The sequence below is a fragment of the Bos javanicus genome, chromosome 6 (assembly GCF_032452875.1).
Source record: "Bos javanicus breed banteng chromosome 6, ARS-OSU_banteng_1.0, whole genome shotgun sequence".
NCBI lineage: Eukaryota > Metazoa > Chordata > Mammalia > Artiodactyla > Bovidae > Bos > Bos javanicus.
Genome location: NC_083873.1, coordinates 36,363,264 through 36,388,842, shown reverse-complemented (window position 1 = coordinate 36,388,842; position 25,579 = coordinate 36,363,264). Strand labels below are relative to the sequence as shown.

Below are 25,579 nucleotides of genomic sequence, written 5' to 3'. Positions count from 1 at the left end.
GAAAGGCCCCGTAACGTCAGGCTTGGTTAAGTGAGTAATATTCCACTGTGTATGCCTTATCTTCTTTCTCCATCCATATATCTATGGACGCTTAGGTTGTTTCCATATCTTGATTAATAAGGCTGCTCTGAATATGGGGGTACATATATCTTTTTGAATTAGTGTTTTTTGTATTATTTGGATAAGTATCCAGAAGTAGAACAGCTGGATCATATGGTAATTCTATTTTTAATTTTTTGAGGAACCTTCATACAATTTTCCATAGTGGCTGTACCAGTTTAAATTCCTGCCAGCAATGCATGAGGAGTCTCATTTCTCTATATCCTTGCCCCAAATAGTATTTTTTGTTAATAGCAGTTTGGACAGATGTGAGGTGATACCTCAGTATGGTTTTGATGCACTCATCTCACACACTAGTAAAGTAATGCTCAAAATTCTCCAAGCCAGGCTTCAGCAATATGTGAACCGTGAACTTCCTGATGTTCAAGCTGGTTTTAGAAAAGGCAGAGGAACCAGAGACCAAATTGCCAGCATCTGCTGGATCATGGAAAAAGCAAGAGAGTTCCAGAAAAACATCTATTTCTGCTTTATTGACTATGCCAAAGCCTTTGACTGTGTGGATCACAATAAACTGTGGGAAATTCTGAAAGAGATGGGAATACCAGACCACCTGACCTGCCTCATGAGAAATTTGTATGCAGGTCAGGAGGCAACAGTTAGAACTAGACATGGAACAACAGACTGGTTCCAAATAGGAAAAGGAGTATATTGTCAAGGCTGTATATTGTCACCCTGTTTATTTAACTTATATGCAGAGTGCATCATGCGAAATGCTGGGCTGGAAGAAGCACAAGCTGGAATCAAGATTGCTGGGAGAAATATCAATGACCTCAGATATGCAGATGATACCACCTTTATGGCAGAAAGTGAAGAGGAACTAAAAAACTAAAAGAGGAGAGTGAAAAAGTTGGCTTAAAACTCAACATTCAGAAAACGAAGATCATGGCATCTGGTCCCATCACTTCATGGGAAATAGATGGGGAAACAGTGGCAGACTTTATTTTTTTGTGCTCCAAAATCACTGCAGATAGTGACTGCAGCCATGAAATTAAAAGACGCTTAATCCTTGAAAGGAAAGTTATGACCAACCTAGATAGCATATTGAAAAGCAGAGACATTACTTGGCCAACAAATGTCCGTCTAGTCAAGGCTATGGTTTTTCCAGTGGTCATGTATGGATGTGAGAGTTGGACTGTGAAGAAGGCTGAGTGCCGTTAAGAATTGATGCTTTTGAACTGTGGTATTGGAGAAGACTCTTGAGAGTCCCTTAGACTGCAAGGAGATCCAACCAGTCCATTCTGAAGGAGATCAGCCCTGGGATTTCTTTGGAAGGAATGATGCTAAAGTTGAAACTCCAGTACTTTGGCCACCTCATGCGAAGAGTTGACTCATTGGAAAAGACTGATGCTGGGAGGGATTGGGGGCAGGAGGAGAAGGGGACGACAGAGGATGAGATGGCTGGATGGCATCACTGACTCGATGGACGTGAGTCTGGGTGAACTCCGGGAGTTGGTAATGGACAGGGAGGCCCGGCATGCTGTGATTCATGGGGTCGCAAAGAGTTGGACATGACTGAGCGACTGAACTGAACTGAACTGATGATTAATGAGGTTGAGCATCTTTGCATGTGCCTATTGGCCATCTGTGTGTTGACTTTGGGAAAATGTTAAGGTTCTCTGCTCATTGTCTTTTTTTTTTTATATTGAGTTGTATGAATTCTTTGTGTATTTTGTGAACACCTTATCAGACATATTGTTTGCCAATACCTCTCCCATTCTGTCGGCTGCCTTTTCATATTGTTGATGGTTTCCTTTGCTGTACAGAAGCTTTTTAGTTTGATCTAATTCCCTTATTTATGTTTGCTTTTTTTGTCTTTGATTTTTGAAGTCAGATCCAAAACATCACTGCCAAGACTGATTATCAAGTTGCTTACTACCTATGTTTTCATCTATGAGTTTATGATTTCAGATCTTACATTCTAGACTTTGATCCATTTTCAGCTAATTTTTATATATAGTAAGTAAGTAAGATAGTGATCATTTTGTTCATTTGTACATGCCTGTCCAGTTTTCTCAACACCATTTATTGAAGAGATTGTCCTTTTCCCATTGTGTGATCTTGCCTCCTTTTGATTGAACATATATTCACAGGCTTATTTATGAGCTTTTAAATGATAGTAATGAACAATAAGTGGATTTTCCCCAGCCTTATTGAGGTATAATTAACAAACAAAATTGTAAATATTTGAAGTGTACAATGTGATGATTTGGTGCACATGTACATTGTGAAATGATTGCAAAGATCAAGTTAATGATCACATCCATCACCTCAGAGTTAACCTGTTTCCTGTGTGTCTTAAGAATGCTTAAGATGTATTCTCATCAGGTTTCCAGTGTATAATACTGTGTGACTGTAGTCACTATGCCGTACTTTAATTCCTTAGAACTTACTTGTAACTGAGATGATTGTGCCCTTTGACCTACATTTCCCCGTCTCCTCCCCCACCCACCTCTGTCCCCCCATCCTCTAGCAACCATCATTCTTCTATTTCTATGAGATTGGGTGTTTTTTTTTTTTTTTAGATACCACATATAAATGACACCATGCAGTATATATCTTTCTCTGTCTGGCTTATTTCAGTTAGCATAATGTCCATTAGTTTTACCCATATTTTTGTAAATGGCAGGATTACCTTCTTTTTTATGACTGAATAATATTTCACCGTGTGTGTGTACATGTTTGTGTGTCTGTGTGTGCATCTCACACTACATGAGATTTATGTGTTAACTTTTTTAGCTTGGTGTAGTAGCCAAGGCAGTATAGTTTACAGTTCAGAGCACGTGCTTTACCGTAGTCAAAAAGAACCGGTTTCAGTCTCAGCTCAGGCCTACTACCTCTGTGACTTTACACATAGTTCCTTAATTTCTGTAAGCCTAGCATCCTCATTTAGAAATGTGAATTCTAACAGTATTGTGAGAATTAAATGGGAAAAAGCATGGAAAGGCCTTACTTTGCCAAGTACTTAATAAGTCCTGAAGTGAAGTGTTAGTCGCTCAGTTGTGTCAGCTCTGTGCAACCCCATAGACTGCAGCCTGCCAGGTTCCTCTGTCCATGGGGATTCTCCAGGCAAGAATACTGGAGTGGGTTGCCATGCCCTCCTCCAGGAGATCTTCCCAACCCAGGGATCGAACCTAGTTCTCCTGAATTGCAGGCAGATTCTTTACCAGCTGAGCTACCAGGGAAGCCTGGTCATAAGCCCTGGTAGCTATTTTTCAGTAGGCAGTCTTGGGCGCCTAATGTATATCACATGCCTGGTAGTCACTGGGAATGGCGACACCTATGGGATATGGTGGCTGCCTCTGTGACATGCTTAGTGTAGTGAAAAAGGAATTACAAAGAGACACAACACATGTGTGCCAAGAACTGTGGCGTACAGAAGAAACATTCTAAAGTGACTGACTTGTTTGTTTTAAAGAAGAGATGGTAGTGGCTTATTTACTTCAATTAATAAACTGCCATCATCTACACTTGGAAACCAGATAAACAGAGCACAGAATGAGTGATGCCGTGGGCTCCCATGGGGCAGCACAAGTGAGAAAGTCAGTGATACAGAGGAAATGCTTCAAAATAAAGACTAGAGTCTACGTGACATTGGCTGTATGTGTTGTACGGGGCTGTGTTTTGGTGCCAGGATTGTGCACTGCTGTATTTGCCTGCACGCCAGTGGTACTGGGAGCCAGGCGTGCCCACTGAGGGTACAGGAGCACCTGGTGGCAAGCAGGCCCTGAGGCAGAGGCTCCCGTGCTCCCTCCCTGGCACAACAGGCGCTCATGCGGTGACTCTTGTCCCCAGTCACAGCCACAGTTAGGAAAGATTGGCTTGGGATGTAAAAAGATATTCCTAGTTCCCCAGCTCTCCAGTTCTGTATCATGTATTTATTCATTGCTCCTGTTTCATATACTTAAGAAAAATGATTTAAGGTGACAGGGACACCCCATTTCAAGCAGGAACACTTGAAATGTGATCTACCAGTGGTACTTTGCTAGTTTTAGGTTTGGGAGACTCACTTTTGGGGAATGAATGGCCCAGGCCAAGTAGCCTCTCAGAAAAGGGTCACATATCTTACCCGTTCATATACGTCTTTCCAGGTTAGGGAGAGCAGTCAGGAAGCAGAATCATGATATTGCTGTTTCAATATTTAGTTCATGTAATCTGGAAACGCCAGTACTAATACCACTTCTAAAATATTCAGCATCTACAAAATAAAAATCAGTGAAATTAAACCATTAAATTTTAAATACAAAATCTCAGACTTGTAAAAAAATAAAATTTGTAGACACATAAACAGACTTTCTTATAGGCCTGCTGCTGCTTTTAACTGAACACCCTTATTCACCTTCCACAGAGTCAGCACCTCAGTCCTCCCCAGCGGTGGGGGTCTTCTGGACCACCAACTCTCTTGCCTTGGCTCTGGTTCCCAACAGTAATTTCTTTCCAGCCATCGTACCCTGCTGAAAGCATGATAACCCTGCCCTCCAGAAGGGAGATCAGCCTAACCTCCAAAACGGCATTTTCAGGGTTTGTGGGAGAGGATGGCAGGAAAGAATTGGAGAACTAGAGTGAGTGAGAGCTAAGAAATACAGACAGAGCTGCTGATTGATGTCTGAAATAACTACATTGTACCAACAAAAATACTAGTGTTCACTACGTATAGTTGTCCCTCCATATCCATGGAGGATTGGTTCCAGGGGTCCCCACCCCCATATCAAAACTCTCCATGCTCAGTTCAGTTCAGTTGCTCAGTCGTGTCTGACTCTCTGCGACCCCATGAATCGCAGCACGCCAGGCCTCCCTGTCCATCACCATCTCCCGGCGAGTTGGTGATGCCAACCAGCCATCTCATCCTCTGTCGCCGGTCCCTCATATAAAATGATATATTAGTTGTATATAACCTAAGAACATCCTCCCAAGTACTTTAAATCATCTCTCGATTACTTATAATACCTGATACAGTGTGAATGCTATGTAAATAGTTGCCAGTGTGTGACAAATTCAAGTTGTACTTGCTGGAACCTTCTGGAATTGTCAGTTTTCTCCAAGCATTTTCCATCTGAGCTAGGTATACTCTGCAGACATGGAACATGTGGATAAGGAGGGCCCACTGTATACTGGGAGGCTGTAAAGCCAACAACTGTTTTTATGGTCACTGTTAAATCTATTTGAAGTGTGCAAAACTTTATTTTGCTTTATAGAACAACACAAAGGATAAAGATCTTTCTTTTTCTTTCTTTTGTTTTGAGAACAGACAAATAATGCCTAGAATAAAATCCCTTCTGAGAAGGAGGATAGAAAATTTTAAATATTGGCACATGCTTCCCCAGGATATTTGTACCTTTTGTGGGTATCTAGAGAACAAGATAACTTTGTAGAGTGCTGTTTTGTGGTGTGTGTTTTAGTTGTTTCAATTCCAAAAGTCAGAGTAATTAGAGAAGCCGGCATGAGAATGAATCAAGTCAGCCTGGGTTCTACATATAAGACTCTACACCTTGTCTCCCTGGACTGGACTCTCTTCTGTAATTAGTGTTTCTCAGTCTAGAGAAGGAACCTGTTCTAAAGGATAAACAGGGTGATATTTTCAAGAATTTCTTTTCAGTGCTTTCATCGAAATATACACGAATACAAAAGGAAGTATATATACACTTATTATTCATATAGCATTTAAACATTAGAAAACCAAAGCAGATTTACAAATTAAATATTAGCAAAACTCTAAAATAAATACAAATTAGCCTCATGGATTTAATGTGATGAGAAAGAATGCCTTTCTGAAGCGAGACCCCTCTTGCATTGTGATTAGGACTGCAGGCTGCCAGGCCTGGGGACTTGAGTTCTGTGGCTTGTTCTGTGCACCCAGGGATGATTCAGTTCTCTTTTGTCCTTTCAGCTGCTATTAAACCCTCATTCATGCAGCTAGTCAGGACTGCTGAGGCCTTTTCTTGGGCACAAATGCATCACTTACAAAGGAAGACTGCTTTTTTCCCTTTCCTTGGACGTGGCACCAGTGCAATCATTAAAATAAATGCAAATTATATGGTAACACATAATTATAAGGAGTTCATTCAGAATGTGTTTTTATTTTGTTTAGGATATCATTTTTTTCTTTTTTTTTTTTTTAGAAAAAACACACACACAAAATGCATAGAACACTCTCAGATTTCTGGGAATAAATCCATGGTTTTCTGTTTGTGAAATACTGCTCCAGGTCAGCGTGATCCATACTGTTGATTTTTTGTTTGATTGATTCTGTTGGGTTATGTAGCAAACAGTATTCATTAGCTTAATCTTTCAGGAGAGATTTCCTTTTTTCTCCTGATAAACTAATGTACCTCTTAGATATGTTTGTAACCTACCTATTAGATATGTTTGTGGTTGTTTTTATTTGCAGGCATACTTTGGGGATATTGTGGGTTTGGTTCAAGACCACCACAATAAAGCAAATATTGCAATACAACAAGTCACAACAATTTTTTTGGTTAACCAGTGCATATAAAAGTTATGTTTATACTGTATTCTATTAAATGTGCAATAGTATTAGGTTTAGAAAAACAATGTACAAACCTTAACTAAAAGATACTGTATTGCTAAACAAGAATGCTGGCCGTCATCTGGGCCTTCAGCAAGTTGTAATCTTTTTGCAGTAGTAGTGTCAAAGGTCAAAGATAGGTCACCATAGCAAATGATATAAGAAAGTATGAAATATTGAGAGGATTACAAAAATGTGACACAGAGACATAAGGGGAAAATGGTGCTGATAGTGGTATAAGACTAAGCGTTGCTACAGAACTTCAGTTTATTTAAAAAAAAAAAAAAGATTATCTGTGGAATGCAATAAAGAGCAATAAAATGTAGTGTGCTTATCTGTTATTCCCTTCTTTAAAAGTTTATTCAGATTTCATTTACATATTGATGGAATATCTTCTGTAGGCCAAGCCAGGGACGACTTTCTAAATACCTAGTTATGGACAACTTTCTAAATATTTGATTTCTCCCAAGAGTGTGTGTACGTGTATGTTTGTAAGAGGTAGACTTAACATGCTGACAAATGAATTGCATTATCCACTTTACCTAACAAGATTAACCTCTGAAGTCATGGTTGTAAAGCTCCTGTTTTGGTATTAGATTTCTTATAAACGAAAATTCTATTAATGCTGTAAGTTATGGAGTTAGTGAAATGCTGTTTTTCTAAAGGTCCTTTAAATTTTTCTGAAGTTGTTTTTAGTGTTTTTCTCAGTCTATATTTATCAAAACAACTGGTCTATTCCATCATAACTCCAGTCAGCTGTTTAAATGGTGTTAGTTCCGTGGCCAAATAGTCAGATAGGTTATCTATTTTGTTATTTGTTTTGTTATTTGTAGGGGATAAAAAGTTCAAGTTTTGTAATCCAACTAAGAGACTTTATTTTTCTTTACACAGAAGGCTCGACCATCTATAATGCAGGTAAATGATACTTTAAAATTTATTAATGTATTTTTCCAGCAGTATTCTCTGTGGAATACTATAATATTGCCAATAATGTGTTTCCTTCTAGGATGCTGTAACGCTTTGTTCCTACCCTTTTATCTTTGATGCCCAAGCCAAGACCAAAATGTTACAAACTGATGCTGAACTGCAGATGCAGGTAACATATTTTAAAAATTATTTTTTCCTATTATGGGTTTCTTTCATCTTACACATTCAGTTGTAATTTTTTCCTAACAGAAGAAGGTTCATTTGGGTAAAGTTGTAGTATAACTCTTAGAACCTATAGAAAACTTTTCAGCAATTCTGTATTGAATAAAGCAAATACAAGTGGGGGACATTTACATAAACAGGGTTGACAGGTGTCTCCATAAAGTATCATATAGTAAATATTTGCCTTTGTGGGCCATATGGTCTCAAGTATAAAACTCTGTTGTAGCACAAAATTTTAACTTTACATAATTTTCACATGTGTGAAATATTCTTTTTTTTATTTTTGTTTAACCATTTAACAATGTTAAAACTATTAGTAGCTCAAGAGCTGTATAAAAACAGGCAGCAGGCTGGATTCAGTCAATGGGCTATTGTTTGCTGACCCTTGATACATTATTAAATGGACCTTGGCAGTTCTTCATTGAGCCAAAACTTAAATTAGATTTGTTTAATTTAAATTTGTTTTGATTGTAAAAATATAATTGGTTTTGGCAAGCCTGCAAAGGTGTTTGTGAACTAGCAATCCAAACCTGTCAATTCCTACTGCTGGTGGATATGTAACTTCATTCATCTCTCTCCCCCTTCCCCATCTTTCTGACTCTGTCTCTAGCTCTTATTTATATCTATCTCTATAGATCTGTTTTCACAGTAATATAGCCATCATATTGACAATTTAAAGCTTTTCCAGAGAAAATGGACATTTTTCAAAGAACTAAAGCTGTTTAGCAAGTGGTTATTTGGTTTCTTTTCCTGCTAATTCAAAAGTCACCATTTTTACCCAGTTACATCGTCACTTTCTTTACTAAGATATTATTTCAGTCTTAATCCGCTTAGTCCAAATCATTTTCCTGGAATGAGTTATGGATCATATGGTTCACAAAGTGTTTCAGTTAATCTCTTTGGGTTCATCTCAGAAAGATTTGTGTGTTTTGTAAACATGACTGAGAAAATCTACGGGAAGAGTTAGGAGGAAAATACAGAACAAGGTGGAGATGCAGCATGTCTGCCCTGCCCTGTACCCAGCCGTGGTCCAAAGGCGCGGCTGACAGCCGTCTCCCTCGCACATGCGCTCTTGGGTGATAACTGTGTTCTTGGGTGTGCTGTTCCAGGTGGCAGTCAATGGGGCCAACCTGCAGAACGTCTTCATGCTGCTCACCTTGGAGCCTCTGCTGGCCAGAAGCCCCTTCCTGGTCCTTCATGTTCGCAGGAGCAACCTTGTTGGAGATGCCCTAAGAGAGCTGAGCATTCATTCTGATATTGATTTGAAAAAGCCTCTCAAAGTGAGCCCTTCAGTATATTTATCTAAATAACCTTCCTGGGTTTCTTTAAACAGTGTCAGATGAAGCAGCAAAATTAAAATCTTGGAGTACAGCCATTCATTATTTCCTTCATTCATTTTACAAGAATTTACTCACCTCCTTCTGTCCAGTCACCAAACAGACCATCTCAACATGACATCAGATAAAAATGCCAGTGGATTATTTGAGGGACAGCAATGGCACCCCAACTCCAGTACTCTTGCCTGGACGTTAAGAAAAATCCCATGGCTGGAGGAGCCTGGTGGGCTGCACTCCATGGGGTTGCTAAGAGTCGGACATGACTGAGTGACTTCTGTTTCACTTTTCACTTTCATGCTTTGGAGAAGGAAATGGCAACCCACTCCAGTGTTCTTGCCTGGAGAATCCCAGGGACGGGGGAGCCTGATGGGCTGCTCTCTGGGGTCGCACAGAGTCAGACACGACTGAAGTGACTTAGCAGCAGCAGCATAGGGCCTTCTTTGTCTGCTCTTTTTCGTGTACCTGTTCCCACTCTACCAAAACCATGCAAACAGTAGCACTGCTAAAGCTTCAATTAGGTAAAACTACCAAGCCAGCATCTAGGAAGTCTTTGGATGTCAAAAATTTAAGAGAAAGAAGGTGAAAAAATAGAAAAGTGAGATTTTCTGGGCAGCTGGTCGTCTGTCCTGATAGGCCCTTTTTAGTACTCTGAAATGATTAAGAAATTGTCTTTCCTCATAAACTATGCATGCTTTGTGTTACCACTTAATGTATTCTTGGGGCTTAGCACAATGCTTGGAACACAGTAGCTAGTCAGTAAATATTTAGTGAATTATTGAAGTTTTAGATCATTTATTTACCTTTCCCTTCAGAAGACTTTCCTGTTTCCAATCCTGTTGTAAACTCCTGAAATGTAATAGATAAGAAACTGATGGTATCCATGATACTGTCATCCTTTTCAGAATTTCAGTGGGTAGCATCAGTCCCATCAGTCTGCCTGGGAGTTCTCCCTAGAACTTCCGGGATAGATTTTTGATATTGCAAACAGAAGGTGCTCTCTTTGCCGCCTGTTTTCAATCACTAATTCAGATGAGACTCTTTGCTTGGTAGCATGTCTGAGTTAAGTCTTCTACTGGCATCCATATAATCAGAGTCCTTTACTCTCCTCCTGCTCTAGGCAACCTTGAGCACAGTATTCAGGATAATTTTTCTTTCTTTCTTTCTTTTTTTTTTAGCTACACTATGTGGCATGTGGGATCTTAGTTCCCTGATCAGGGATCAAACCTGTGCCCCCCGCAGTGGAAGTGCAGAGTCTTAACCACTGGACTCCCAGGGAATTTCCCAGGATAAGCTTTTTTAAGTGCTTTTTATTTTTAGCTCTGTGCCTGAGCCCTTTCAGTAAAGTGGGGATGATAATAGTAATTTCTGTGTGTAAGACTATTCTGAGGATTAGGTTAATAGAATTTAAGTGGCTGGCATATAGAAAACTCTTAACAAATCTCGTCCTTTGGTTTGCTGTAGTTGTTACTGTGGTTGGGTCCAGCGTGCTCCATATAGATCTGTAATAGGTCTCTTTATAGCCCCTCACAGATGCGTCTGCTTGAAGTACTCTCTTCCCTTTCATATTCATCAGTTAGTTTAAGACCCCTACTGAGAGAGATTTCTGTCTTTACTCAGGTTAGTCATTGCTTTTCTCTGTGTACCAGAACATTTACCTCTCAGTGTATCTGACTCTTTGAAAATGTATTCTTGAATTGTTTTTTTTTTTTAATGTTTGCCTGTCTGCTCCAAATTGATGGTACATTTTCTGTGGACATCTGGTAAACTTCTGACTTTGTCTATATCCCTTGAAGTGCCCAGTAAAATTTTGTGTGATTGTTCAGTGTCTTGGTAATAATCAACAGATACACCTTGCAGTTTCATTGCAGCAGTGTATTCTGTTACATCTTCCTTTCTTTGTCCTGACTTTGGAAAGAATTTGCAAAAAAAAACCCCAAACCCATAAAATGACAATGATTTCCCTGAAGTACTAATTCTACTTTGATTATTTTAAGGTCATTTTTGATGGTGAAGAAGCAGTGGATGCAGGTGGCGTCACAAAGGAGTTCTTTCTTTTACTGTTAAAAGAGCTGTTGAATCCCATCTATGGAATGTTTACCTACTACCAGGATTCAAATCTCTTATGGTTTTCAGATACGGTAAGTTAGTAATGTCATCATTCAACAGATAGATTGAACTAAACTTCCTTTTTGTTGTCAGACCAGTCCCTAGCCTTCTGACATTTGCAAAGGGGAGCTCTAACAAAGATAATCATTTAATGTTTATGAAGAGTCTAACAGTCTTCATGTTTCCCCTGTTGCCGAGACCTCATAGTTGAGTTTTGTTGCCCATTAGTCCCATTTCCATTTCTAGTAGGTAAGCTCCAAGCTTTGTAAATCCTCGAAGGGTAGAAAGAGTATGATAAAGAAATTGGTTTTATGACATATAAAAAGTAATTGTCAAATATATCTTATTTTAATAGCAACGATAGTATGTGTATGGATACTCCCACAGATGTACACAGTTGATTTTTGAAAATGCAGTAGGAGGGCTAAGTTTTAAAAGGCATTCTCATTTCAGGCAGACTATAGTTTATTTCTTTTTCTACCGGACTTCTCTCCCTATATCTGTATTGTTCTGAAAAGTGGCTGTTAGCCTCTTGTGGCTATTTAAATTTCAATTTTATTTAGTTAAAATTAAATAATACTTGCACTTCCCTGGTGTCTCAGATGGTAAAGAATCCACCTGCAGTGCAGGAGACCTTGATTCGATTCCTGGGTTGGGAAGATCCCCAGGAGAAGGGAATGGCAACCCACTCTAGTATTCGTGCCTGGAGCATTTCACATTCCCTCAGTTGTACTGACCCCCACTCAGGTGCTCAGTAGACAAACACAGTGGCTGACATCTGGGACAGAACAGAATAGAATGTTTCCATCACTGCAGCAGGTTCTGTTGGACACCAGTGCTCTAAATGAAGATAAGCTGTTCTCTGTATCATAGATGAGCTGTAAATGCTTAACTTTGTCTACACTGCATCTTTGGGGGACAATTGAACTTTTTTTTTTTTTAATATTCTAAATATTGCAGTTCTCATCCACCTCTGATAAAAATCACTATTGTAAAACAGATCATTACTCTGTATTTGTGTTCATGTTTATGTGAAACAATGGGCATATATTAATTTTGTAACAGTATTCCAGTAATTTCTAGGGACATCTTTTTTTTTTTTTTTACCTCATATCATTCACAAACATACACAGTTAAACTTTTGTTAGGGATATTTCTCTGTTTCAGAAGGTAACAATATTATAGATCTTTATTCTTTCATTCTGAAAATATTTTAAGGTAAATCACACATGGATTTGAGGGTGCAAGCACTGCTTTTGTTTTTAACACATTTGTGCATGTGCTTAAAGTGTTTCGTAGAGCACAACTGGTTTCACTTGATTGGCATAACCTGCGGACTCGCCATTTACAACTCCACTGTGGTGGACCTGCACTTCCCGCTGGCTCTCTATAAGAAGCTACTGAACGTGAAGCCTGGCCTGGAAGACTTGAAGGAGTTGTCACCCACGGAAGGAAGGTACAGAGCTGAAAGATGGGAGCCTGGCGTGGAAAGCTGCTCTTGGCACTGAGATTAAAGGTTGAAAGCACCACGTGTATAAGTTAGAGTTTCTCATTCGATTGTGCTGTGTATGCTTTGTCTTAAGACGGAGGTCCATAGCTGCTGGCTTGAAACAATGCCTAGGTCACTCTAGGGACAGCAGGAGAAAAAGCAAAAGGGAGGTCATAGCTGCCCAGGAATCCAAACAATCTCTGCTTTTCTTATCCTGAACAGAATATAAGGACTTTGAGATTTGTCACGGTCCATAAATAGCAGGGGAGAAAGTATTGACAAGAGAGCCTGTGTTTTAGGTTACAGATTTCCCCATCCTTCTGTATTTCTCTTTTCTGTGTCTCCTTGACTTTCACACTATGACCACATGCGCTGTACTTCTGGTCACCAAATGTGTGTGGGGTTCTCTCCCACGTGTCCAGGTAATTCTGCATGATGCCAGCTGGGTGTCCTGCAACTTATCTCAGTTCTGACACTGTCTACCTGGAGATAGAGTTGGATCCCACAGGTTAAGGGTTTCTAGTGCCCTCATCCCAGAGGAATTTACAAGGATTTGGGGAGCTCTGTGCTAAGTAACTGGGGGCAGAGACCAGTATATGTATTTTTTCTGTTATCTCATGGAGCCTTTTTTAGAAAGTAGTTTAATTGGGATATAATTTGCATTCTGCACAATTCGCCCAGTTAGAGTATATAATTCAGTGACTTTTCAGCCACAGAGTTTTGCAGCCTTTACTCCATTAATTTTAGGATGTTTTCATCACCTGAAAAAGAAACCTGGTATTCTTTAGTTGACATTCCCAACTTCTTCATCCCCCAAGCCCTAGGCAACCATTAATCTACTTTCTGTCTCTGTAGACATGCCTCTTCTGAATATTTCACATAAATGGAATCATACAATATGTGGTTTTTGGTGTCTGGCTTCTTTCACACAGCATGTTTTCAAGGTTCATCTGAGTTGTAACTTGTATCAGTGTTTCATTTCTTTTTATTGTCAAATTATATTTCGTTGTATGGACATACCAGATGTTGTCTATCCATTCATCAGCTGATGGACATTTGGCTTGTTTCTACATTTTGACTGTTAACAATAGTGCTGTTATGGGTATTTTTACACACTTTTTATGTAGACGTAAGTTTTCGTTTCTCTTCGTTATGTACCTAGGAGTAGAATTGCTAGGTGAAATGGTAACTCTGTGTTTAGCCTTTTGAGGAACCTCCATACTATTTTCCAGGACAGTAGAGACATGTTTTTAGTCATTTTCTTTCTGTCTCTAAAAACTCCTTTTGAGTTTCTGTGTGTTGATTTTAGGTAGCATAAGGTGAAATTTAATTTATAAAAAGATACCATATCCTTGGCTTTGTGGAAACACTATAGTTCTTTTGACTTCAGCAGAAGGTAACATCCCTTTTTTTATATAGAGAAAGAATACTGATTTTAAGATGGAGATAGAGAAAGGGTAGTCTCTAAGGTGCTCTCTGGAAATGAGATGGTCACACCACCAGTATAGGACATCAGTACAGAGGAATCACAAAGGATGTGGGGCAGGGGAGCGAGGCACAGAGAGAGGTAAAGAAAATTTAGAAGGAATATTAAAAAATGGCAGAGGAGACCAGGCAGGGTTACTTTTGTGGTAACTGAGAGTAACAGAAATGTGTGCTGTTTTTTTTTTTGCCAACCTGGCTTAGAATGATATATTTCAAGTAATGATTTTGGCTGGTTAAGTGAAAAAAGATTTAAATTCTGCATGAAAAATTTTCTTTCTGGGCAACTTGTTATGGAACTGCCAGATTCTGAGCTCATTGAAGAAGTGTGAATGAAGTCTAGTTGTAAGAATGTATTCTCGTGACAGCTGTGATACGACCATTGCTGGCATAAACAGGTTTAAGTGTTCTTTAATGTGGCAGGTAATAGAGTTCTTTGCACACAGAGCCCCTTGCATTAACAAGTAAGACTAGATTCCTAAGTGGACACAGTGACTTTGAAGCTTGTTTTTTATGATGGGAGGATTATCCTTCTAATGCAAACAGATAAAGCCAATCTGTGGGACCACTGCAGGATCATCTCCTCACTTATCTACTTCCAAAGTATACTAGGGTTGACATAAGTGTGTCAGATACAAGGCTGCCTGATTTTCTTCTTAAATTCAGTGAGGCTTGTCAGTAGGAACAGAGAACAATTAATGAGCATCTTACAAGTCAACTGCTTGTAAGACATTTTTTTCAAAATATGTTTAACGTGACTTTCAGTGTAGATTTATGTTCATTCAAGAATCTTCTTTTGTAGCATTTCCTTGCAAATAATCTGGTCATGTGACTGGGATAGAAACACCATTGCCATGTGTGATTTACCTCTTTTCTTTTCTCTGTCACACTGTGATTAGGAGTCTTCAAGAACTGTTAGATTACCCTGGGGAAGATATTGAGGAGACTTTCTGTCTCAACTTCACGGTAAGGATTTTCTTTACTTACAACCATAGCTATCTCTTTTATCATGCTTACAAGTTATAATTAGCATCATTTTTCTCCAAATCAAAGAACAAATTCAGAGACTTCTCTGAACCAAACTATTTTAGTCATAGTATCTTTTTTTCATCAATGTATAGTTGTTGTAGAATATTAGTTACAAGTGTACAGTGATTCACAATTTTTAAAGGTTAAACTCCATTTATAGTTATTATAAAATATTTGCTATATTTCCTGTGTTGTACGGTATATCTTTATAGCTTATTTCTTACGTAATAGTTTGTGTCTTAGTCCCCTACCCCTATGTTGTCCCTTCCCTCTTCCCTTTCCCCAGTGGTAACCACTAGTTTATTCTCTAAATCTGTGAGTCTGCTTCTTTTTTGTTATATTCACTAGTTTGTTGTATCTTTTAGATTCTACCTATAAGTGACATCATACAGTACTTGTCTTTCTTGGTCTGACTTATTTCACTTAGCGTAATACCCTTCAAGTCCATCCATGTTGGTGCAAATGGCACAGTTTCCTTCTTTTTTATGACTGAGTAGTATTCCATTGTGTACATAAGCCATTCATCTTTATCCATTCATCTGTTGATGGACACTTAGATTGTGTCCATACCTTGGCTATTGTAAGTAGTGTTGCTTTGAACATTGGGGTGCATGTATCTTTTTGAATTAGTATTTTTGTTCTTTTTAGATATATACTCAGAAATGGAATTGGTGGATAATATGATAGTCAAAGTATCCTGAATATTTCTGGAGTTCAGTAAATGTGTTGAATGAATGAATGAATGGTTAATCTATACACTTAAGAAAATTACTGAGGCATTATTACTCTTCACTCCTATGTTGTTGTTTGCTGCTGCTGCTGAGTCACTAAGTTGTGTCCAACTCTTTGCAACCTCATGGACTGTAGCCCTCCAGGCTCCTCTGTCCATGGGATTTCCCAGGCAAGAAGGCTGGAGTGGGTTGCCATTTCCTTCTCCAGGAGATCTTCCCGACCCAGGGATTGAACCCATGTCTCCTGCATTGGCAGGTGGATTCTTAACCACCGAGCCACCAGGGAAACCCCTTTACTCCTATACATATAATTTATTTTCTAGAGTTCATATTTTCTCTTTGATTGCATTTATTGGCAACTCCCTATCTTAAAATAAAACTATCCTATAAAGTGCCGATGTTCTCTGATTCTTTCTCCTCCCAAGAATCTTCTGTGGTAATGTAAGTAGTAATTAAGCTACATTCATTCCTAAGGCTTCTCAGTCATTTGGGATCTAGAAAGATAAGTAGTCAATAAAATCGAAATGTTTCTTTATTCCCCCTTAAATATAGATTTGTCGAGAAAGCTACGGTGTGATTGAACAGAAGAAGCTGATACCAGGAGGAGACAAAGTGACCGTGTGCAAGGAGAACAGGTTAGTCTTGACCCTTGACTGGGCACATGTAACTTCATTTCTCGACACTTGTACTTTGAAGACAAAGACTAAAGTTAACTTTTCATCCCTTCTTCAGAGGGAATAAGAGTGCTAGGGCAAGTTTACAGATTTAATAGTGGAGGAATGAGTGGACCTCGGATCAGAAGGTAACTGTGTGTGTTCTGCATCTCTGTCCTACTGGCTTTGACCCTGGTCAACCACATAAACTACCCGATCTCAGTTTCCTGTCCTGTCAATAGGGGGTTAAAATAACTGTTCTGTCTCCCTCATGGGAGACTAAGTGAGATAATTTATAGGAGAATATTTTGACATTTTGGAATGAAGGAGCTCCCAGCATCTATAGAAGGTTTCCAGTATCCATCAGAGTGACTGGCAAAAAAATGCTCCAAAAACTATGTGTTGAATAACCGAAAGTTATAAAAATGCTTACTATTATTGGTGGTGGTTTTATTGATGAAGAATTTGTAATGTAGATTTTAAATTAAATTCTGTGTGCCTCATGAAAATTAATTCAAGTACATCTGATTTTTTTAGTACGATTTTCTGTGTTATCTCTTTGAAGGAGAAAAACATTCAATTTTGTTTGCTTTTGAATTAGAGTGAGGTTGTTGGCCATCTGCATGTTAATTAATTCAGTTTGCAAACACTGAGTGCCTGCTGTGGGCCAGATCTGTTGCTGGATTCAGGAAATAAGTAACTTTTATCCTCAGTACTAACTGGGAAGGGACAGCATAATGAATAATTGCAGTAGATGATGGTGCGTGTGGTAGGTAAGTGATAGAACATGCGCCATGGAACCAGAGGGAGAAGCCACAACACTTTCACTGACCATCGAAGAGTGTGAGTGGGAAAAACATTTCAGGCTCAGGGAATAACATGAGTCAGACTCTCAAATTTAATACATGATAGAGAATGGTGAGTACTTGTTGGGTGGGAGCTAGTGTGTGGATTAAAGGGGGGTGCAATAGTATTGGGGTGAAACTTGTCAGATCTTAAGTGGTTTTGAAGTGGGACATGGTTGATCTGTTTTAGAATGATGACTGGTGGCCATATGGAAATGGACCATGTGTGGGGAGACCAAGAGGAGACTACTGAGGTAACTCAGGTGTTAGGTACTGAGGGCCAAAATGAAGGCAGCAGGGATGCAGAGTCAGCTCTGTGTTGATTATGTAATGAACAGGAGCTAGTGCCTGATTATATATGGATCCTACTAGAGAGGCATGTATTGATAAGCATGTCTTGAGGGTTCCAATTTGGACAACAGGAAACACAATCTGTAGAGCAGGGTGGAAAGGAAAAAGAGTTCCTTTTTTTTTTTTTTAAAGAGTTCCATTTTATAAATGTTGATTTTGACATGTCTGTGTGATACCTAGGTGATTTTGTTTAGAGCTGAAGATTTATGTATGTCTTGAAGTCTTTTTTTTTTTAAATCAAGTCATAGTTTCTAAGTAGGATATTTCCTTTTTCTTTTTTTGCATTTCAAATTTTAGTACAATTTTTAAAGGTTACTTTGCATTTGCAGTTACTACAAAATATTGGCTACATTCCCCACATTGTACAACACATCCTTGATCCTGCCTCACATCCAGTGGTTTGTACCTCCCACTCCCCAGCTCCTGTGTTGTCCCCCCCCACCTTCACTGGTCACCAATGATTTGTTCTTTGTATCTGTGAGGCTGCTGCTTTTTTTGTTATACTCACTGATCTGTTGTGTTAGAGGTCTTACTGTCAGTAGTTTGTTTAGTTCCTTATGCCAGCCTTAACCACCAGTGAATCTGAGGTTGCCTACACACAGAAAAACGTGGTGAAGTAAAAAAAGCAAGGATGGGGGGAAATGTATGTTCTTAGAAGAGTTATATATATTAGAACAGAAGGGAGACTCTTGTGATGAGGACTTAAAGATCGTTAACACATCGGGTAGAGACAAAACTTCTTGACTTGAAGAAGTCGTGGGTGTGCAGAAAGATAAGGTAGGTGTCTCTCATCTTCCTGCAGAAAGGTGAGGGAATGGTGGTCTCCACTTGGGAGGGTTGTGAGTGAGGGAAGCCTGGAAGCAAGGGTGGAAAAAGGTTACAGAGGTAGAGAAGTTGGATGCTGCTTTGGGTATGTTGGGAAATGATAGCTTTGGGTTTTAATTGGCTTCTTACTGTACGTAGTTGCAAAAATGCAGACAGAAATCCTATATGAGTGATGTATATTGGCTTCCTCCCATAAATCTTCCCTTCTGAAAGTAGGAGTGACAGAAAACCTGACAGGCCTCCTCTTCCATCCTTTTACAGTTTAAAAGATAGCTAGAAGCCAGGGTGATCTAATGTAGCATTCAGTAATCTTTTTTGTCATGTAAACCTTCCAGACTACCCGGGAGGCGTCAGCTTTGGGGAAAGTGTGAGCTATAATACCAGAGTTAACTGAAATAATGCAGAAGTTGCCAAGGATCCAACAAAAACGGCTTCAGGTGATCTTGACTCTGGGAACCTAGTATAGAGGCTAATCTTGTCTCAAGTAGGTGTGTTACCAAGTTCGGGCTCGCTTTGTTCACTGCACACAAGGCCAGTGAATCTTAGAGACAAGGTGCTGAGGCAAGGAATATGACTTTATTTGGAAAGCTGGCTGACAGAGAAGATTGCAGACTGATGTCTCAAAATAACCATCTTGTCAGGGCCTGGATGTCGGGTTCTTTTATAGAACCGAAGGGAGAAGCAATGAGGAACTAAAGTCAAAAGGCAGAATAGAGAGTGAGAAGCAGTGAGGGAGTAAAGTAAAAAGGGTCTTCGGTTTTGCAAAACATCTCCGGGGTTGCAAAACATCTCCGGGAAGGGCCAGCCTTCTGAAGGGGAGTGTTCGGTTCAATCGCTCATTGCTCATCCTGTCCGACTCTCTGTGACCCCATGGACTGCGCCATACCAGGCTTCCCTGTCCTTCACCGTCTCCTGGAGTTTGCTCAAACTCATGTTCATTGAGTCAGTGATGCCACCCAACCATCTCCTCCTCTGTTGTCCCCTTCTCCTCCTGCCTTCAATCTTTCCCAGCATCAGGGTCTTTTCCAGTGAGTCAGTTCTTTGCATCAGGTGGCCAAAGTATTGGAGCTACAGCTTCATAATCACTCCTTCCAGTGAATATTCAGAACTGATTTTCTTTAGGATTGACTGGTTTGATCTTGCTGTCCAAGGGACTCTCAAGAGTCTTCTCCAGAACCACAGTTCAAAAGCATCAATGAAATGTGTTAGTCTCTTCTTTTTTGCAGTCATTCACAGAGGGGCAGGGTCAGATTATCTCTTTATGAGCTGAACAAAGGCACTTAAGTTGAACAGTCAAACAGAGTAGCAGGGTTCTTTGAGACCGGCCATTAGTATGATTATAATAACTGCAAGGAAAAGCAACTCAAAGAAACACGGAGTCCGAATTATTTCTTCTCTGCAGCAGGTGTTTCATTGGAAACTCTTGACAAGAATGTTTCAAAGCTAAAAGCACTGTCCCTTCTTTAACTGTATAACATTGGTACTTTTATTAACTGCTAATGACTTGTTTAATAAAAACAGTATTATTCCATAGAATCTGATAATATTTTTAAAATTGGGAAATTTACAGCAGATCATAAAGTGGTTAAAGGGCAGAATAAAAGGCAGAATAACAGTGACAGTCTTTATTTTCTTGGGCTCCAAAAATCACTGCAGATGGTGACTGCAGCCATGAAATTAAAAGACGCTTGCTCCTTGGAAGAAAAGCTATGACAAACCTAGACAGCATATTAAAAATCATAGACGTTACTTTGCCAACAAAGCTATGGCTTTTTCCAGTAATCATGTATAGATATGAGAGTTGGACCATAAGAAAAGCTGAATGCCAAAGAATTGATGCTTTTGAACTGTGGTGTTAGAGAAGACTCTTGAGAGTTCCTTGGACTGCAAGGAGATCCAACTAGTCCATCCTAAAGGAAATCAGTCCTGAATATTCATTGGAAGGACTGATGCTGAAGCTGAAGCTCCAAACTTTGGCCCCCTGATGCGAAGAACTGACTCATTGGAAAAGATGTTGATTCTGGAAAAGATTAAGGCGGGAGGAGAAGGGGATGACAGAGGACAAGATGGTTGGATGGCATCACCGACTCGATGGAGATGAGTTTGAGTAAGCTCTGGGATTTGGTGAAGGACGGGGAATTTGGGCATGCTGTATTCCATGGGGTCACAGAAGGTCAGACATGACTGAGCGACTGAACTGAACTGATAAAGTGGCTTTTGGGCCCAGGTGATCTTGTTACTAAGTCCAAGTACTCTGCTCACTGAACAACAAACCAGTGAATCTGAGAGCTGAGGTGCCAAGACAAGGAATACAACTTTAATTTGGAAAGCTGGCTGACAGAGAAGATGGCAGACTATGTCTCAAAATAACTGTCTTGTTGGGGTCTGGATTGCAGGTTCTTTTATAGAACCAGAGAGAGGCAATGAGGAACTAAAGTCAAAAGGCAGAATATAGAGTGGGAGAGGCAGTGAGGAAGTGAAGTAAAAAGGGTCTTCAGTCTTGCAAAACATTTCTGGGAAGGGCCAGCCTTGGGAAGGGGTGTGTTGAATCTCTTCTTTCTCTCTCTTTTACTCCCTGTTTTTTTGGGGCAGTCATTCGCAAGTGGGCAGGGTCAGATTATCTTTCTATGAACTGAATAAAGACAGTTTAACAGAGTGGCAGGGTCCTTTGAGGCAGGCCACTATATATGATTATAACAGCAACAAAAAACAAAGACAGTTCCAACATGGAGTCAGACTTGGTTCTTCTCTGTAACAACTCTTCTTCCTTTCTGGTTTTGGTGATCACTTTATGATGTATATATGTACATATGTAGATACATCTATAGCCTTTAGCCTTTTCAAAGGATGTCTGAGCTTTGGCATCAGGTTTCAGACAATATAGTGTGTGCATCATTTGTTATGAGCTAACAGTAGGCTAGGCAAGCAATCTAAGGAAGGGCACATTCAGGATTTCTTCACTTTCTAGTCAGTCTTCCGAATGCACTGTGTGTTGGATAGGCCTGGCGGGGAGAGTGTTCTTGTGCGGGCGTAGGCAATTTGTGATAAAGTCTGCAGAGGAGGCAGGTATTGGGACTTAGCCCTCTTTTTTCGTATCTTTATAAAATTGTTTCTCCTGGAGAACTTTATGTCTCTGCCTGTTTTGTTCTCTTTCTCTTTGTGGGTCTGAGCTTTTTTTTTTCTGTCTCTTTGCTTTCTCTCACTCTCACGCTGTCTCCTTATTCAGTAGGTATTTCTTGGAATCAGCAGTTGAATTGACCTGATAGTTGAGACACAATCTGTGCAGGAATACTGAAATATAACCCAGTTTGTTTAGGGTTTTAAGCTGTTCTCATTTGCAACCATAAATGAAATATGAAGACAAAATTAATTAATTGAATCGAAAGGGGTTCAGAGAAATCCACATGGACAGAGGCATCTGGGGGGGATGGATATGGGTAGAGCTCTTGGGAGGACTGCTAAGGTCTGGATACTAGAAAACAGAGACGAGAACGTAACAAAAAGGGAAAGATGCTCAGTAAAGTTTGCAAGCAAAGAAATCTCATGATAGAAGTGGGTCTGTGGCACACTTTCTTTCTTCATCTTTTTTTCCTTTTCCACCATTTTTATCTTTTGCTGACAGTTGGGCAAAAGGCCCTGCAGGCCTGCAAGCCCAATCTCGAGGCTGAAGAAAAAATCTGGAGTCCGCAACAGAGGCGTCAGTGGCTTAATGGATGTGGGTTACATGTGTGAAGCAAGGTCCTGGGGTGATGTCTACCACCTGGGGTAGATAGCAGGCAGAACGTGGCGACTGTCTCTGCTATTGGGGGAAATGGGGAGGTGGGTACCAGTAATCAGGGGAATTGATGTGAGGTTGGCTCTTGGTTATCAGGGAAACCAGCAAGGGGGAGACATGCCCCTCAACACCCCTTTGATAAGCTATCTTAGTGGAGATGTTCTGACCTAGTCATGAGCAGGGGCCTGGCGCAAGTATGTGGAAGGTCAGTTATATGAGTAGGGTGTGGGTGAAGCAGGCACAGGTTGAGGAGGGGTTGTACAGAGCGCAACAGCACAGCCATCTTGAGTGTCCCGACCATACGTTGACATATACTCACTCCTGGACATTGCTCATCCCATGAGTGGTCCTCAGAATCAGTGCAGAGAACGTGCTTTTGTTTAAAGTCAGTGGTTTCCTTTTCTCTTTCTTTGCGGTTGTTTGCCCCTAATTGACTTCAGGGCTGCTTCTACAAAACATTTTCCATAAGGATGTTCTGATGACATACAGATTCCTTAAAAGAAAGAGAGTACGTAACTTCAAGGGAGTAATAAGGGGACCTACATTATTCTTTTACTTATATTACAAAACTCCATTATTCTGTTACCATGACTTTCTTAAAAAAAAAAGCTTCTCTCTTTCTAAAAAAGTTTTTAAGTCTTTGTGTTGTAAAATGTGCTGTTGTTTTAAATATTGCCAGGCAGAGGGGGACTCTATTCTTATTGCCAAGACACTGTGTTTGAAATTAGAATAGGGAATAGCTTCTGTGTTAGACGGAAGTTTGGGTTTCCACTTTCCTGGGTTGCTAACACTCCTTGAGCACACGGTGAGGCCATCCACACTGCTTTAGGCCCTGCTGTCCGTGGCTCTGTACTTGGTGTCAGGAGGCCCACCCCCTTGCTGTTGGACAGACTTCTGAGAAGCCAGTGTGGTTATTGCCACATTATTAATATTGCTGTCATAGTCCAGGACAGACAGAAAAAGACGTGAATTAGTGTTTGATTGTTTTTCCCCTTTATCTTTAATGTTGTGAGGGGTTTCCCTCATAGCTCAGTTGGTAAAGAATCTGCCTACAATGCAGGAGACCCCGGTTCGATTCCTGGATAGGGAAGATCCCCTGGAGAAGGGAAAGGCTACCCACTCCAGTATTCTGGCCTGGAGAATTCCATGGACTATACAGTCCATGGGGTCGCAAAGAGTCAGACACAACTGAGCAACTTTCACTTTCACTTAATGTTGTGAAAAGTAGAAGTGTTACCATCAAAGCATGTTGAGATCCTGGAAAGAAAGGTTGTATACGATGGTGAAAGATTAATCATTTCCTTTTGACTGTTACATGCCATAATCTTGTCACTGGGTATTTTCATAAATTAGTCTAAGAAAATGCAGTGAAAGAACCAAAAGAATAACACCTGCTGTATTTTTAACTTGAGCAGTTGTATATAGAGATGCTACTGGCATTGAAGCTGTTTTTATTGAGCTAACAGTAAGATATTTGCTGTCACCACTGCCCTGGAGGAAAATGACAGAAGGATACCAATTCTGTATCCATAATTTATTACATTCCATTTGGTCTTAAAATTGCTTTCTTTACTTGGACAAGAGCTGCAGACAGACAAATGAATTATAAACATCCAGGTAAAAGAACACCCTTGGATGATTGCTGGTGACTGCTGGCATCTTAGCTAAATCTTGCCACAACTGGTAGTCACATCTGGATAATACTGTACTGCATGACTTAAGTATTTCTCACACTCTGTAACATGGTGTTACTACCATCAATTAAAAAAAAAACAACCCACATGTCATTCTGTATTCCTTCCAGTTTAACTCAAGTTAATCAAATCAAATGTAATCAATATCTTCCCCAGTTTCTTCCATATTAAAAAGAGGTTTATATGACATGTGTGTGTACTCAAGTCGTGTCCTACTCTTTGTGATCCCATGAACTGCAGCACGCCAGGCCTCCCTGTCCATCACCAACTCCCAGAGTTCACTCAGACTCACGGCCATCGAGTCGGTGATGCCATCCAACCATCTCATCCTCTGTCATCCCCTCCTTCTCCTGTCCCCAATCCCTCCCAGCATCAGGGTCTTTTCCAATGAGTCAACTCTTCGCATCAGGTGGCCAAAGTATTGGAGTTTCAGCTTCAACATCAGTCCTTCCAATGAACACCAAGGACTGATCTCTTTAGGATGGACTGGTTAGATCTCCTTGCAGTCCAAGGGACTCTCAAGAGTCTTCTCCAACATCACAGTTCAAAAGGTACCTAGATTCTATAAAGGAATGTGAGAATAAAACCCACACATGACAAACACTTCTAGCTCCTTGAGATCAACTGAAGTTAGGAATGCTGAGACTTGACTTGATCTCTTGAGATAGTCTATGGGAGGTGTAATCTTTAATATCTTCATGGTATTTGTGCTGGGCTGTTACAGGAATAGCAGATAATTAAAATGCTAGTAACATTTCTCGAGTGCTTCCCATAGTTGAAGAAACTGAGGCATGGAGAGGTATAAGTTACTTGCTCAGGTTTACATGGTTAGAAGTCCAGAGTTCAAAAACCAGAGCCAAGTTTCAAAGCCATTTTGTTTGAGTGAGAGCTTATGCTCTCAGCACATTGCCACTAAGAGGCCAAGACCAGAGGTTCAGGGTCCCTGTGTCCCTTCATCCCTTGAAGATAAATAACTTGAAGAGTTTGCTGTTTTCAGTTCAGACAGACTATGCAATTTTTAAAACACAAAGTTGGCATAGTTGAAAACATACTATATATGTATAAAATTGTATGTCTGAATTGTTTAACTTAGGTTGAGATAATGCTTATATCTATAAATTTATTATAAGGCCCTCATGGACAGTCTTAATAATGACTGCACAGCCTATGTGAATGTGTGTTTTCCCTACTTTCCCTTTTGAGTGTCTGGCTTGTTTCTATGTTCTTTTTTTCCTTCCCTTTCTTTCTCTTCCCCTTCCTTCATTTTTAATAAGACTGTATCAGACATCTTAAGTATAAAACTTTGTTTTTAAAATTGCTCTTTTAATGATAAGGTCCCAAGGGTGAAATGGAATTAGTGTATATCATTTTGAATCTGTGGCTATTTTTGCTAAATTTATTTTGGTTATGAATTATACCAACTTATACATTATCATCAATGTATGAGAGTACTACTCTATTTCATCTAAT

General features: G+C 39.9%; 1 protein-coding gene across 5 annotated transcripts in view; it reads left to right on the top strand.

Moving 5' to 3' along the window:
• The window catches only part of HERC3 (HECT and RLD domain containing E3 ubiquitin protein ligase 3), a 197,541-nt gene that overhangs the window by 136,901 nt on the left and 35,061 nt on the right, over positions 1-25,579 (top strand). For all 5 annotated transcript variants that reach the window (XM_061419703.1, XM_061419699.1, XM_061419700.1 and 2 more), the window contains exons 17-23: positions 7,535-7,558; positions 7,650-7,739; positions 8,902-9,072; positions 11,124-11,267; positions 12,525-12,691; positions 15,106-15,172; positions 16,519-16,601. In XM_061419703.1, the coding sequence (XP_061275687.1) occupies positions 7,535-7,558; positions 7,650-7,739; positions 8,902-9,072; positions 11,124-11,267; positions 12,525-12,691; positions 15,106-15,172; positions 16,519-16,601 (746 nt within the window). The remainder of the gene's footprint in view (positions 1-7,534; positions 7,559-7,649; positions 7,740-8,901; positions 9,073-11,123; positions 11,268-12,524; positions 12,692-15,105; positions 15,173-16,518; positions 16,602-25,579) is intronic.